The 14,637-nt window shown below is 50.1% G+C and overlaps 1 protein-coding gene across 1 annotated transcript in view; it reads right to left on the reverse strand.

Moving 5' to 3' along the window:
* Positions 1-14,637, reverse strand: part of lrig1 (leucine-rich repeats and immunoglobulin-like domains 1) — a 61,001-nt gene that overhangs the window by 4,074 nt on the left and 42,290 nt on the right. The window contains exons 9-16 of the mRNA XM_079510171.1: positions 14,578-14,637; positions 12,222-12,293; positions 11,109-11,180; positions 10,555-10,718; positions 9,390-9,764; positions 7,982-8,263; positions 1,979-2,425; positions 360-491 (exon numbers count right to left, since the gene is read on the reverse strand). The exon at positions 14,578-14,637 is cut by the window's right edge and continues 21 nt beyond it. Coding sequence (XP_079366297.1) covers positions 360-491; positions 1,979-2,425; positions 7,982-8,263; positions 9,390-9,764; positions 10,555-10,718; positions 11,109-11,180; positions 12,222-12,293; positions 14,578-14,637 — 1,604 coding nt within the window. The remainder of the gene's footprint in view (positions 1-359; positions 492-1,978; positions 2,426-7,981; positions 8,264-9,389; positions 9,765-10,554; positions 10,719-11,108; positions 11,181-12,221; positions 12,294-14,577) is intronic.

The following is a 14,637-nucleotide window of genomic DNA, read 5'->3' on the forward strand; positions in this document are numbered from 1 at the left end:
AAACAAAAGGCACACCTGTGTTCCGATGGTCACAAGCTCTCGTTAATACTTTTCATTGGTTCAATATTTATATAAAACAACCACAACCACTTAACCACCTCAAAAGTAACAGATCTACAAGCTCACAACGCAGCTTGTAGATAGGCTTTTAAATACGGAGATACAAGGTATCTGTGTAGAAAACAGAGAGGAGTATGTGTGTGTGTGTGTGTGTGCGCGGTATACCTGTGTTGTCTGTGTCCATTGGCTGGAAGGTGTGTGTGTGTGTGTGTGTGTGTGCGTGTGTGCATGTGTGTGCGTGTGTGTGTGTGTGCGTGTGTGCGTGCGTGCGTGCGTGCGTGCACACGTGTGGTACCTACCTGTGTTGTCTATGTGTCCGTTGGGCTGGTTCCCAAGGCCAGCCTCCACCCTGATGCAGACGTCCTGTCTCTCAGACAGCGTCCCCTGGGAGGACAGGTAGCTGGGGACGTCTGGGGGGACGATGGTCTCATCTGGACCGAGATGGAAGGACACGTTAGAACACTCCCTTCTTACACCTCCAAGTATAGAACCCTCTGTTCTTACACCTCCAAGTATAGAACCCTCTGTTCTTACACCTCCAAGTTAGAACACTCCCTTCTTACACCTCCAAGTATAGAACCCTCTGTTCTTACACCTCCAAGTATAGAACCCTCTGTTCTTACACCTCCAAGTTAGAACACTCCCTTCTTACACCTCCAAGTATAGAACCCTCTGTTCTTACACCTCCAAGTTAGAACACTCCCTTCTTACACCTCCAAGTATAGAACCCTCTGTTCTTACACCTCCAAGTATAGAACCCTCTGTTCTTACACCTCCAAGTTAGAACACTCCCTTCTTACACCTCCAAGTATAGAACCCTCTGTTCTTACACCTCCAAGTATAGAACCCTCTGTTCTTACACCTCCAAGTATAGAACCCTCTGTTCTTACACCTCCAAGTATAGAACCCTCTGTTCTTACACCTCCAAGTATAGAACCCTCTGTTCTTACACCTCCAAGTATAGAACCCTCTGTTCTTACACCTCCAAGTTAGAACACTCCCTTCTTACACCTCCAAGTATAGAACCCTCTGTTCTTACACCTCCAAGTTAGAACACTCCCTTCTTACACCTCCAAGTTAGAACACTCCCTTCTTACACCTCCAAGTTAGAACACTCCCTTCTTACACCTCCAAGTATAGAACCCTCTGTTCTTACACCTCCAAGTTAGAACACTCCCTTCTTACACCTCCAAGTTAGAACACTCCCTTCTTACACCTCCAAGTTAGAACACTCCCTTCTTACACCTCCAAGTATAGAACCCTCCGTTCTTACACCTCCAAGTTAGAACACTCCCTTCTTACACCTCCAAGTATAGAACCCTCTGTTCTTAGACCTCCAAGTATAGAACCCTCTGTTCTTAGACCTCCAAGTATAGAACCCTCTGTTCTTACACCTCCAAGTTAGAATCCTCCGTTCTTACACCTCCAAGTATAGAACCCTGCGTTCTTCTTACACCCCCTAGTTTAAATTAGCTGTGTTTCTTTACTGTTGCATGGTTCCATGGATGGGAGCAGTATTCACTAATATGCTGGTATGCTAGAAACCTCATATATCCAAAACAGTTACTTTGCAGGATTCGTAATCCACAAGAATACATACTGTAAGTATTCATGCACATTATTTCTATAGTTATCGTCATTATTGCTGCTGCAATGTTAGGAACCACAAGTGTTTTACTCTTGTATATCCGATGTATCAGTAGTACACAGAGCATGTTGGGTTATATTCAAGTCTAATCACTCGCTGTGGGAGCGCCTTTCCTGGGGCGCAAGGAGCGCCCCAGGAAAGGCACTCCCATAGCGAATCCCCTCGCTCATATCCTTTATATAACCATGGTTACTGCGTAACCTTGGGTTATACAAAGCATACTGTAAACAACAGAATCGTCTCGTGAAGCCGCGGAGTGGACTGACTCACCTGTGTTGGTGACGCTGCACTCCTCGCTCTTCTTCCGGGTCTGGTAGATGATGCACACCCACACCAGCGAGGTCACCACGATGCTGGTGACCACGGCGATGACGATGATGCCGATGGTGACCGTGCTGGGGCCGCCGCTGCCGGACGGCGCGCACGCGCCCCCGTGGCTCTGCGGCGTGACCACCAGCTGGCTGTGGGCGCGCTCGGTGCCCAGCGGGTTCTTCATCTCGCACGTGTAGCGGCCGGCGTCCTCCAGGGCGGCCGCGCCGATGACCAGCAGCCGGTTGCCCGGCGTGAAGTGGTGGCGCTCGGAGGGCTGCAGCGGCTGGTCGTCGCGGAACCAGGTGATGCGCGGCGGCGGGCTGCCCAACGCCTTGCACTGCAGCGCCACCGTGTCGCCCACCGCCACCACGCGGTCCTCCAGCTCCTGGGCCAGGTGGGGGGTCTCTGTGGGGGGGAGGGGAGATAGTTAGTCACTCTTTAAGCCCAGTGGTTTTCAATCAGTGGTCCTTGAGGGGGTTCCAGGTGGTCCCCAGCTAAATGATGGAGAGTTGGTAACCAACCAAATGGACCCTTATTAGATCTTTAACTCTTGAGTGTGTAAAGATGAAACCAAATGGACCCGTACGGGTCCATTTGGTTTCATTTTACACTCGCAAGAGTTAAATTGTTGTTAAACATGTGCATACAGTGCATTACTTAATTTACAAGAAGTCTAGAGAGGCTACATGTCATCAAAAAGGTGGTCCGTGGCTCAAATGCAGAATAAATAATGGACCTTGGCATGAAAAGGGTCGAAAACCACTGCTTTAGTCCATTAAGACCTGAGACCGGATTCTAAAAAATGTCTTCTAAAGCAGTAGTTCTCACAATAAAAACAAAATCCCAAAATGTCAGATGTACAAGTTCGCAGCGTGGCATGAAGTGCCGTGCTATAGCGTGGCCATGCGACGCGTGGTGAGCTTTGCAATTATCTAATAACTGAAGCATAACTGAGGGCTTCAGATGGTTAATGATGGTATTTAGGTCAGTGCTAAACACGACACCTCCGAGTTTTGACTCTTTCAAAAAATCACACAAGGCTTCTTTCAATGCTCGAGTTCACATGGGAACGTGGAACTATAGACTAGATCAATGTTCTGCTGCCAAGACCAAATAAATACGTCTGCGGCAACTTGCTTTAGCCCATTCTGGACGGGAACCCCTTTGTTTTAACTAAGCATTATGTTATACTTTAGCTATTGAAAAATAGCAGATCTACAAGCTCATAGCGCGCCACCGAGTGGCGCGCTACGAGCTTGTAGGTCTGCTATTTTTGAAAAATCGTGAAAATGCGGCACAAATCTTTGAATATATATTCTTTCAGAGCGAACGTTTTTTTTATTTCGACGTCGGGCCTAAATGGGTTAGTTTCCAGCTGATAGTGTGAGGCGTTTCACTGGGAGAGTGGACCTGGTTATAGCCCTCCTTCACCAACATGCAGCAGTCGCTAGTAGTGCTGCGATAGAAACCAACCCTCCCCACATGGCCTCCAACCCACCAACAAGGCCAACTGCCACGGCCGGCCAACGGCACGCCGGCCGCGGCCAAGTCGGATTATTTCTAGATGTTAAAGACATGCAAAAGGAAGTTCTTTCGAATCTGTCCTTTCTCCGTTTCGTCTGACATGACGGGTCAATTCCCGCCATCCGTCTGTCCAGCCAGCCAGCCAGCGGTGGACGGATCAATCATGAATGAACGACTCAGCTCATGATCAGCACAAAAAAAAATTAACGGGGCGTGAAATATATTACCGTGTGTCAACGTCTGAATTGTGTTTTAGCGCTTCGACAGAAACTTTGTTTTCACAAGTAATCAGGAGGACAGAATCCTCTTCAGAATCAGAACAAACAATGTTTTCAGTGTTTCCCCCTGGCAACTTTGGATACTCAATGGAGCACATTGAAGTCTTTCTTTGTGTGTGTGTGTGTGTGTGTGTGTGTGTGTGTGTGTGTGTGTGTGTGTGTGTGTGTGTGTGTGTGTGTGTGTGTGTGTGTGTGTGTGTGTGTGTGCGCGTGCGCGTGTGCGTGTGCGTGTGTGCGCGTGTGCGTGTGTGTGTGTGCTCTCAGACAGGGCATTTCCCTTCACAGTGGGACATGCACCAGATTAAGAGATCTCACTTAACCCGCCTCACTCTATTCGTTCTACTCGTCCTTCTCTGTCCTTCACCACCCCTTCCTTTTCCCACCCTCTCTACTCCCCTCCCCCATCGCTACCTCTGCTTTGCCCCCCCAATTTCTGCTGTTCCAGACAGGGGCCTCTCGGCTACATGACCCCCACCCCCACCCTCCCATCCGCCCAATCCACCTCGACAAACCCAAACATCAGCCAATTGGCCCTGAGACACGGCGACCTCCTCCAATGTTGTACATTGTAGAGGGGATTAGTGCTTGGTACCGACTACCAGCGAGCTACTGCATGTACTCCACCACCCGTTCAGTTTCCCATCATGCTATGCCCATGGATTAAAGCAAAAATAAACGTATCACGACAGAAACATTGCATCCTAACGTGTGATTTGTAGATTAGGTTTCTGCCGGGCGTAAACCTCATATTGTCCACCAAAACATTTACTTTTCAGGATTTTTCAGGATAAGTAGCAGATCTACAAGCTCGAAGCGAGTCGCTTCGTGCCACGTCTCCAGCTTGCGTATCTTTTGATGCTTTTGAGTGACGCTGTAGTGTGATCAAGTAGGGCGTCAATTTACGAAAAATGTATAAACACAAAAAGTTATATATAAAAAGTTCATAATAAAGAATATGGAGATCGACTACCCTTTTTCACAGACGAAAACTAAGCCATGATGACTAAAACTAAGACTAAATATAAAGAGACAATTTCTTCAACAAATATAATCTAGACTAAAATGTTAGGATGGGACTAGTATTGTGGACAAGAGATCCAGTATAAATAAAAGACACGTCATTTTACACTTGCTGGTTGCATGCTTAAAATAGCCGATCTACAAGCTCACAACGCGACGCCCTGCGACGCGTTGTGAGCTTGTAGATCGGCTATTTTCAGCAAGTGTAAAAATCAGTCGTTATCAACACTGGTGGTGTGAACGACCAGCAACCACACCACACCACGCCAGCAACATGCTGCTGTCTGTGTGAACGACCAGCAACCACACCACGCCAGCAACATGCTGCTGTCTGTGTGAACGACCAGCAACCACACCACGCCAGCAACATGCTGCTGTCTGTGTGAACGACCAGCAACCACACCATGCCAGCAACATGCTGCTGTGTGAACGACCAGCAACCACACCATGCCAGCAACATGCTGCTGTCTGTGTGAACGACCAGCAACCACACCATGCCAGCAACATGTTGCTGTCTGTGTGAACGACCAGCAACCACACCACGCCAGCAACATGCTGCTGTCTGTGTGAACGACCAGCAACCACACCACGCCAGCAACATGCTGCTGTCTGTGTGAACGACCAGCAACCACACCACGCCAGCAACATGCTGCTGTCTGTGTGAACGACCAGCAACCACACCACGCCAGCAACATGCTGCTGTCTGTGTGAACGACCAGCAACCACACCATGCCAGCAACATGCTGCTGTCTGTGTGAACGACCAGCAACCACACCATGCCAGCAACATGCTGTCTGTGTGAACGACCAGCAACATGCTGCTGTCTGTGTGAACGACCAGCAACCACACCATGCCAGCAACATGCTGCTGTCTGTGTGAACGACCAGCAACCACACCATGCCAGCAACATGCTGTCTGTGTGAACGACCAGCAACCACACCACGCCAGCAACATGCTGCTGTCTGTGTGAACGACCAGCAACCACACCACGCCAGCAACATGCTGCTGTCTGTGTGAACGACCAGCAACCACACCACACCAGCAACATGCTGCTGTCTGTGTGAACGACCAGCAACCACACCACGCCAGCAACATGCTGCTGTCTGTGTGAACGACCAGCAACCACACCACGCCAGCAACATGCTGCTGTCTGTGTGAACGACCAGCAACCACACCACGCTAGCAACATGCTGCTGTCTGTGTGAACGACCAGCAACCACACCACACCAGCAACATGCTGCTTCTGTGTGAACGACCAGCAACCACACCACGCCAGCAACATGCTGCTGTCTGTGTGAACGACCAGCGACCACACCACGCCAGCAACATGCTGCTGTGTGAATGACCAGCAACCACACCACACCATGCAGCAACATGCTGCTGTCTGTGTGAATGACCAGCGACCACACCACGCCAGCAACATGCTGCTGTGTGAATGACCAGCAACCACACCACGCCAGCAACATGCTGCTGTGTGTGTGTGAACGACCAGCAACCACACCACGCCAGCACTATGTCCGTGGCTCCAACGAGCAACAGTCCTCCTTCAGGGCGGTGCGATAACAGCAACGTGAAACAACCAATAAACCAGAAGCACCGAGGCTTGCAGTTGAAACAAGCATGACTGTCCCTCCCACAGAGAGAGGGTGGGGTGGGTTAGAATGCCTAACAAACACCCTTCTGTGAGTCCCCCCTCACTCACCCCCCTCCCCGGCCCACCATCCCCCCGTTGACCCCATCCATGACCCCACCCCACCCCCCCCCTCCCCTGACCCCACAGCAAGGCCACAGCTGCTGAGAAAAGAGAGAAATATAAAGCGTTTCATTCTGCGGCCTCGAGGCTGACCAATTCCCAACTGGGCTACCAAAAGATATTTAACTGGCCGGCGTCTTTTTTGGAAACGTTGGGGGGAGAAATGATCAGCACTGTTTTTTGAAACTCCAACTCCAGTCACAACACGGGCCACGGTACTGTCTGCGGCCCAGTCACAACACGGGCCACGGTACTGTCTGCGGCCCCTCCAGTCACAACACGGGCCACGGTACTGTCTGCGGCCCCTCCAGTCACAACACGGGCCACGGTACTGTCTGCGGCCCAGTCACAACACGGGCCACGGTACTGTCTGCGGCCCCTCCAGTCACAACACGGGCCACGGTACTGTCTGCGGCCCAGTCACAACACGGGCCACGGTACTGTCTGCGGCCCAGTCACAACACGGGCCACGGTACTGTCTGCGGCCCCGCGTGAAGCTGGGAAAGCATGAGCCCATTTGAATAGCTGCGGTTGACTGATAATGATAATAATAATAATAATGGTAATAATAATGATAATGATCGGAAACTCCGTCGACTATTGAGGGGCCTTCAACGTTTTTCAGGCCAAGGACACCGTAAGCTGAGAGAGCGAGATGAAGCAGGGACCTCCCACTACATAACATTGCATACAATTGTTTTGTAGAGTACAACGTTTTCACATATTTTGTAGACTTTATAAACTTGTATTGTCGGTGTAAATGAATTGTTTTTTGTTTTTTGTTTTTTTTGCCCATCTTTTCTATGAATAAACCGGATTCATAAACCCTCAACAGGCCTACTTTGTAAAGCTTGACATTTGGCTCTGCCTGGCTGCCTCTGTACTTGGTTTACTTGGTCTCATTTCCCCCTCTTCTACACCTAACCTCTTTGCCCGGAAATGTTTGACCCCTATACGTAACTCTACCTTTCAATCAGGGAACCCCTATACAAATGAAGTCTTTTCCTCAACAGTGACAAAGAGTTGTCACTCACACTAGAATATAAGTAATTATACAACCTTACAGGCGTATGCAAACTTCAAAGGCTAAACTTATGTCATTTAGATAGCATTGTATGTAGACATAGCACTCTATAGTGTATACTCATAACTTCACTGTACAGATATTCTACTGTTAGGCAGATGTTAGGTGCTTAGCTTGCTTATGATTCTTGATGACTATTTCTATGCATTTGATGTATTACCCTGTGGTGTTCCTGCTTAACAGTAAATCGCTCTGGATTAAGAGTGTCTGCTAAATGCCTAAATTGTATGCGGTGGACTCTTCTTACCCAGCGCGGTGAGGATAGCGTTATGTATGTAATGCATGCGGTGGACTCTTCTTACCCAGTACGGTGAGGGTAGCGTTGGCGGACACGGTTCCCGCCGTGTTCCGGGCGGTGCAGCTGTACACGCCCATGTCCTCCAGCTTGACGTCCGTGATGAAGAACACGTCGTCGTCGGGGAAGACGAGCATGCGGCGCTCACGGGCGGCGGGGAAGTCGGTGCCGCCGTCCTTCTGCCAGGCGATCTGCGGCGTGGGGTGGCCCTTGGCCGCGCACTCCAGCCGCGCCGTCTGGCCCGTGCGGATGGTGCTGTCGCTGGGCGTCTTGACGAACGACGGCAGGACTGCGGTGGGGAGGGAGATGGGAGGGGACAAGGCGAGAGGAGAGCGTAGAGTTTTAGTGTAAGTCGGACGCAGTCGGCATTGATAGCTAAAGGAGAATTCCGGATTAACCATTTTCGTACGTTAATCTAATGTCATTATATCCAATAATGTGTACAGGTGAAAAATGACATGACTCCATTCAGGGTGCACTGCAGCTCTGTCCGTGCGTGCCGGGTCTTGCGCCAAATCGCTTATTTTGATCGCTCTTATTATTTATTTTGTCTACAGATCTGTCTTTCATAATGACAATGCACCGTGTATTGTCCCAAAGAGGCTTCCGTAAAAAAATCAAACCAATCTATCCTGAGAAGTAACAGTTTCGGACATGCAACGTTTCCACCCGATATAAAAAGATGACGCATTCAAAAAAAAGTGTGGTCTCGTCACGGGTGCAACTGGAGGAAAGCAGGGAGGAAGGAAGGCTATATGTGAGGTTTGAATCACAGCTGGGCAGGGAACCATTCCCCCAGACAATGACACTGGTCCCCTGTGCAGGGCAGGCCCAGCAGCAGCACAGTGACAGAGTGTGGCGGAGATGGCCCTGTCAAGCAAGCGCTGACGCCGTGCACCAAAATCGATTCGTTCCAAATTGTCCAACCAGAGAAAGAGAGCCGGGGGAAGAGTGAATGGACACTGTGTTCAGACGGAGGGCTGAACAGCGACCACTGTACGTCTCTGTGAATGATGAGTTCATTATTCAACAGGAAACCTTACGTCTGTCTCAGTCGGCTAGTCCAAACTTATGTTTTGGCTTCCGTCTCTGTCGGGTAGAAACCTCATTGTGTCCAAAACTAGGGACGTCACAATCATGGTTTTTTTTCCTCCCGTTATGATTCCGATCATTTGATTTTGAGTATGTGCCGAGATATTAATATTTTTATAGAACACTTGTGCCATATATTAGAATAGGACAATATCCAACCAAAATCACAGACAATATCCAGTCTAATAGCATGATATGGATATATTGACACACACACACAGTTGGAGTATGGAGGTTTCCGCCCCACGACAACAGCGACGTTTCGTTTTCCAAAGCGACCAATCGAGCGCTCTGAAACGAAGAGGTGGTCGGGCGACCCTTACCGTTGACGGTGAGGCGGGCCTTGGTGGAGTAGGAGGAGCCAAAGTGGTTGGTGATGATGCACTGGTAGCGTCCCTCGTGGGCGAAGGTGACATGGCGCAGGTGCAGGATGGTGGTGTACTCCATCACGCTGCTGGCGGCGCCTCCGGGCGTCGCCTCGCCCACGGCCCCTCCGTGGTGGATCATGTGGTGGTGGGCGCGCACGTGCGCGTAGTTCTCCGTGTCGGCGTGGTGCAGCGGCTCCTGGTCCTTGCGCCAGGCGAAGGTCATGGGGGAGGAGCTGCTGCTGGCCGCCGTGCACGTGAGGTGCACGTCGCTGCCCAGCACCGTCACCGTGGTCTCCGGCTGCACCGTGATCTGAGGCTTGGGCAGGTCGTCTGTGGGAGAGGAGAGGAGAGGAGAGGAGAGGAGAGGAGAGGAGAGGAGAGGAGGGGAGGGGAGGGGAGGGGAGAGGAGAGGAGAGGAGAGGAGAGGTTTGTTTCGTCCACTGAAAAATACCTTTTTTTCACTGACGAGATCTAAATAACAACTAAACCTATGAGGTCTATAAACTATAAATATGCTGACAATTTCGTCAACAAATAAAAACTAGACAAAATGCTAGGGAGGGACTACAACTACAAGACAAGACCTGGGCCAGCTTAGCGGTCCAGGCACCTTGACTGGACCGCATGACAGTGTGCCGCGGGTTCGAGTCCCGATGAACTTTGCTGTGTGTCTTCCCTCCCCATCTCTCTCCCCGTTTCCTGTCTGTCTACTGTACCTCTATCAATAAAGGCAAAAAAGGGCCCTAAAAATATCTTTAAAAAAGGAAAAACTAAAGTAATATTTAGTTTGGTTGCACTGGAGTGTTGCGCTCTGCAAATCGCAAATAGGGGGGGGGGGGGGGGGGGCAAAACAGATTCCTGGAATTTATAGAGTGCTATGTATATAAAAAAAAAAAAGTTAAATGTTCTGAACGGAAGAAATAAAACAAACAGCAGAAGCATTAGCATGTCAGCGCCGCGAGGACAGAGCCGCGAGGACAGAGCCAAGACATAAACGAAACGCGTGCTAAATATGTAAACAACCACATAGAGGACAGCTGACAATATGGGTCTTCTTGTATTCCACTAGCTACACACACACACACACACACACACACACACACATACACGTATAACGCACCACAAACGAAACTCCGGGACGGGGCCTGGAAGATGCTGGTGCCTTTCAGGCTCTCGGGGTGGGCACAGGTGGCAGTGACGCTGGCCTGCAGGTTCCGCGCCACCAGCCACTCCGGGAGCCAGTGGAGCTGGCAGTCGCAGAGGAAGCTGTCGCTCTGGATGAGGCTATAGGGAGCGAAGAGGAGGGAAGAAAACGAGAGAAAGGAGCCGAGATTAAGTTCTCCATTGTTTCTCCTTTTGCAGAGAATACTGTGTGTTGCTGCGGTGTAATATCACATGTCACAATATCCTGCACAGAATCACAGTTTCCACCGAGCCAATGTGAGAGTGTAACAGGATACATGTGTGTCTCCTCCTGCAGAGGAGGGGTGACTGCGCTGTGTCACGGATGCCAAAACAACCCGGGGAGTATGTGTTTCCATCTGCACTTGTGCCTGAAGGCGTGTGTGTGTGTGTGTGTGTGTGTGTGTGTGTGTGTGTGTGTGTGTGTGTGTGTGTGTGTGTGTGTGTGCGCGCGTGCGCGCGTGCGCGCGCGCGCGCGCACCAGGGACTTACAGTGACTTGATGTTTTTCATCTTGCTGAAGGCGTCAGGCTGGATGGTGCGTATGGCGTTCTCCCCCAGGTTCCTGACGGTGGGACATCATGAAATAAACGGTGACTCGTTAGAGCTTGAGCGACATCCCCACCGTCCCCTCACGTTGGTACGGGACAGCAAGGTGCATGCAAACAAGCTCACACACATAACACGCTACGTGTGAAGTGAGGGGCACTAATATATTAAAGTCTAACTCATGTTGCTATGATGTAATGATGATGTCCAAACAAACATTAAATTCTCTTTATTGTTAATGGGATTTAATGTTTGTTTAATGTTTTAAAAACGCCATTGACAATCATCTTGTCCCTAGACAAGATGATTGTCAATGGTGTTTTTAAAACAAACATTCAACTAAAAAAACAACATTAAACCTGTATATAGGAGGGGCTAGCGCCCCTCAAAAACGACTCAGTCATAACTGCCAGGTGCGCTCAGAGTATGGGATCTTATGTCGTTAAAATTAGGGTTTTATGGATAAGTCTCCCATTGGCTTAGAGGCAGCCAATCATGAAAAAGTGTCAACTACGGTCGTCTTTATGGTCGTTAGTAGAGGTACTTGCAAAAGTAGTCCAGGCGCTTTTCAAACACCTGGCAAAAACAAGGTGGGGCCAAAGTGCCGGGCATGTTTGACCAAATTAAAGACACAGCTAAGAGATTATAGAAATTCCATTTCTTCTACGAAGCCGAGCATACGCTCAATAACCTTGTTCCCATGCACGGAAACACGTTGGGGTTGTTGGGGCGCGGGGGGGTGGGGGTTCGGTCTGTGTTGGGAGGGGAAAGGGCAGAGTTGAGGCCGCTGCGCTAGCTAGGCTAACGAGAGGGGAAGCAGCTGGGCCCTTTGCAGCAAAAGCCCCGCTCTTCTCCTTTTACAAAGACGCTATTAAATTGCGGAGCAGCCCCCTCTCTCCACCAGCTACTTTTGGCAGACCCTCCTCGGCCTCTCTCTCTCTTTCTCTCTCTCTCTCTTCCACTGGGAGTGGGGGCGGTGTGTGTGTGTGTGTGTGTGTGTGTGTGTGTGTGTGTGTGTGTGTGTGTGTGTGTGTGTGTGAGAGGTGGGCATACTCACAGGTGCTCCAGGGTCTCCAGGCCCGAGAAGGCTTTCTTGGCCACCGACTTGATCTTGTTTCCAAACAGAGTCCTGCCGTTGACCCCCAAACAAGAAGGGGTGAGGGGGAAGGGGAAGGGGGGGGGGGGGGGGGGGGCAGTGGGGAGGATTAGAATGGAAGTGAAAGCAGAGGAAGAGAAAGAGAGAAGGAACAGGGAGGAGGAGGAGGGGACAAGGAGAGAAGTTCAATTAGCAAAGCTGAATCTGATAAGAGTGTGTGTGTGTGCGTGCGCATGTGTGTGTGTGTGTGTGTGTGTGTGTGTGTGTGTGTGTGTGTGTGCGTGTGCGTGTGTGTGTGTGCGTCTGGATATTGGAAATCCGAACTGTGCGGAGATTAGCTTGGAGGAAGGTTGAGTCGAGGCTGGGGGGGTTCGGGGGGGTTAGGGGTCAGGTGGGTCCCGCGCCGCTCTTCAAAGGGCACTTTTATCTTTATTAGAATGCAATAGTGATGACAGGGCGGGGCTAAGTGTGTATATGTGTGTATGTGTGTATGTATGGGTTGGGGGTTGACATAAGAATGGGCAGGTTGTCTCTCACCGATAGGGACAACACAGCTTGTAAGGGCATGTGTAGCAAGGTGTGTGTGTGTGTGTGTGTGTGTGTGTGTGTGTGTGTGTGTGTGTGTGTGTGTGTGTGTGTGTGTGTGTGTGTGTGTGTGTGTGTGTGTGTGTGCACTTGTTAAGGAGGCGGGCTGGGTTCTAATCCCCACTATGATCATACATCCTCTCCTCTCTCCTCTCCTTCACAGGAAGGGGAGACACGGCTGACTAGCTCACCATGTCTGTGAACTCTCCCAGTCCCGTGTAATCGTGTATGCACACACTCACGTGGCACGGCACACACACACACAGGACTCGCTGCTGCCGTTTTCTATTCTTCTGTGTGTTTTTGTGTATGCAATGCTCGTCTGCCATACGTGTGTGTGTGTGTGTGCGTGTGCGTGTGTGTGTGTGCGCGCGCGCTCAGAGTGCCAGCGCTGGGGATGCAAGCGTGATGCTTCCGCCAAACTACTGGGGACAAAAGACGGGCCGCGTCAGAAGGCGGGGCTGTGAGGCGTTTGATGTTGACGAGCGGACCCGCCCTCCTAAATCGGACCCTCTCTCACTTCCAACCAATCAGGGACCAGGGGGGGAGAGAGAGGATGGACAGAGCTGGCTTAGTGAGTACGGCTTCAGATGAATATTATTATTATTATTTTGTTGCTTTCGGTTTTGAGCTTGTAGATCTGCTACTTTTGCCATTTTTGAATCCTGAAAAGTAACAGTTTTGGACATATGTGGTTTACACCCGACTATTTCCAACATTTGCCTCCATTACGATTCATGAGCAATGAGCAAAATGTCTTTATAGGTGCAACATTTTCAAAAGGTTTTCAAAATGAGCCAAAGCTTATGAAGAAGAAAAGTGGAATGTCCGCACACAATATAATTTACAAGCTTACAACTTGTTGCAATGCAGGCTCGTAGATTGGTTATTATTGATTTTTGTTTTTGACAAAATATCAATGAAAACATTGGTAATTGGTGGGCTAGGACTAATCTGGATCGGCATTGGACCCAAACATATGCCATCTTCTCTTCCTGTCTCACACCGGGAGCCATCTTGGACGCATATCATATTTTATCTGGGAGCTGCCAGGAACATCTATTCCGGTCTTTTATTATCTTTTTCTATTTTATTTTTATTAGACCTGATGAGAAGGTTAACATCACATGGCTACGGTTGTAAATAAGCGATTAGAATGTGATTTGCGGGTTTGTCGTTTCCACTGCCGTTTTGGAAGCGACTCCACGAAGCAACAAGATGAAAACCAGATTGTGGGGGGGTGGGGGTGCAGGTGGGGGGTGCGTGGGTGGTGCAGCTGGCGGTTCCGCACACTGACTGACCCAAGTGAAAATCTAAAACCTGGATGTTTTGTGTGGAAAAAAAGACTCGTAAATACATAAATGAAAGTCATCACTCAGCCCGGTGGACTCTGTCACCCCCTCGTTTTTTGGACCGGCCGTTTGGACCGTGCCACAGACGGCGCTGTCAGCGGAGCGCGAGCGAGTCGAGTGGGGGTTCCGGACGGAAGCGTTCTGTAGGGGGTTTTTTTTGTGGGGATCCAAGGGAAGCGAAGGGGGAAAAGCCTAGCTTCGCCACTTTCTGATTGTCTGTGTCCAAAGGAACAGCGGAGTCGAACCCAGAACCAGCGGCAGGCCAGGAAGGGGATGAGGGGTGTGTGTGTGTGTGTGTGTGTGTGTGTGTGTGTGTGTGTGTGTGTGTGTGTGTGTGTGTTACAAAAAATAGGAGGAGGGGGGGGGGGGGCGGCACTCACAACTTGTTGAGGCTGTCCAGTCCAGAGAAGGCTCCATTGGTGTCCTCTATTGTGCCTGAG

The sequence above is a fragment of the Electrona antarctica genome (genome assembly GCF_951216825.1).
Source record: "Electrona antarctica genome assembly, chromosome: 9".
NCBI lineage: Eukaryota > Metazoa > Chordata > Actinopteri > Myctophiformes > Myctophidae > Electrona > Electrona antarctica.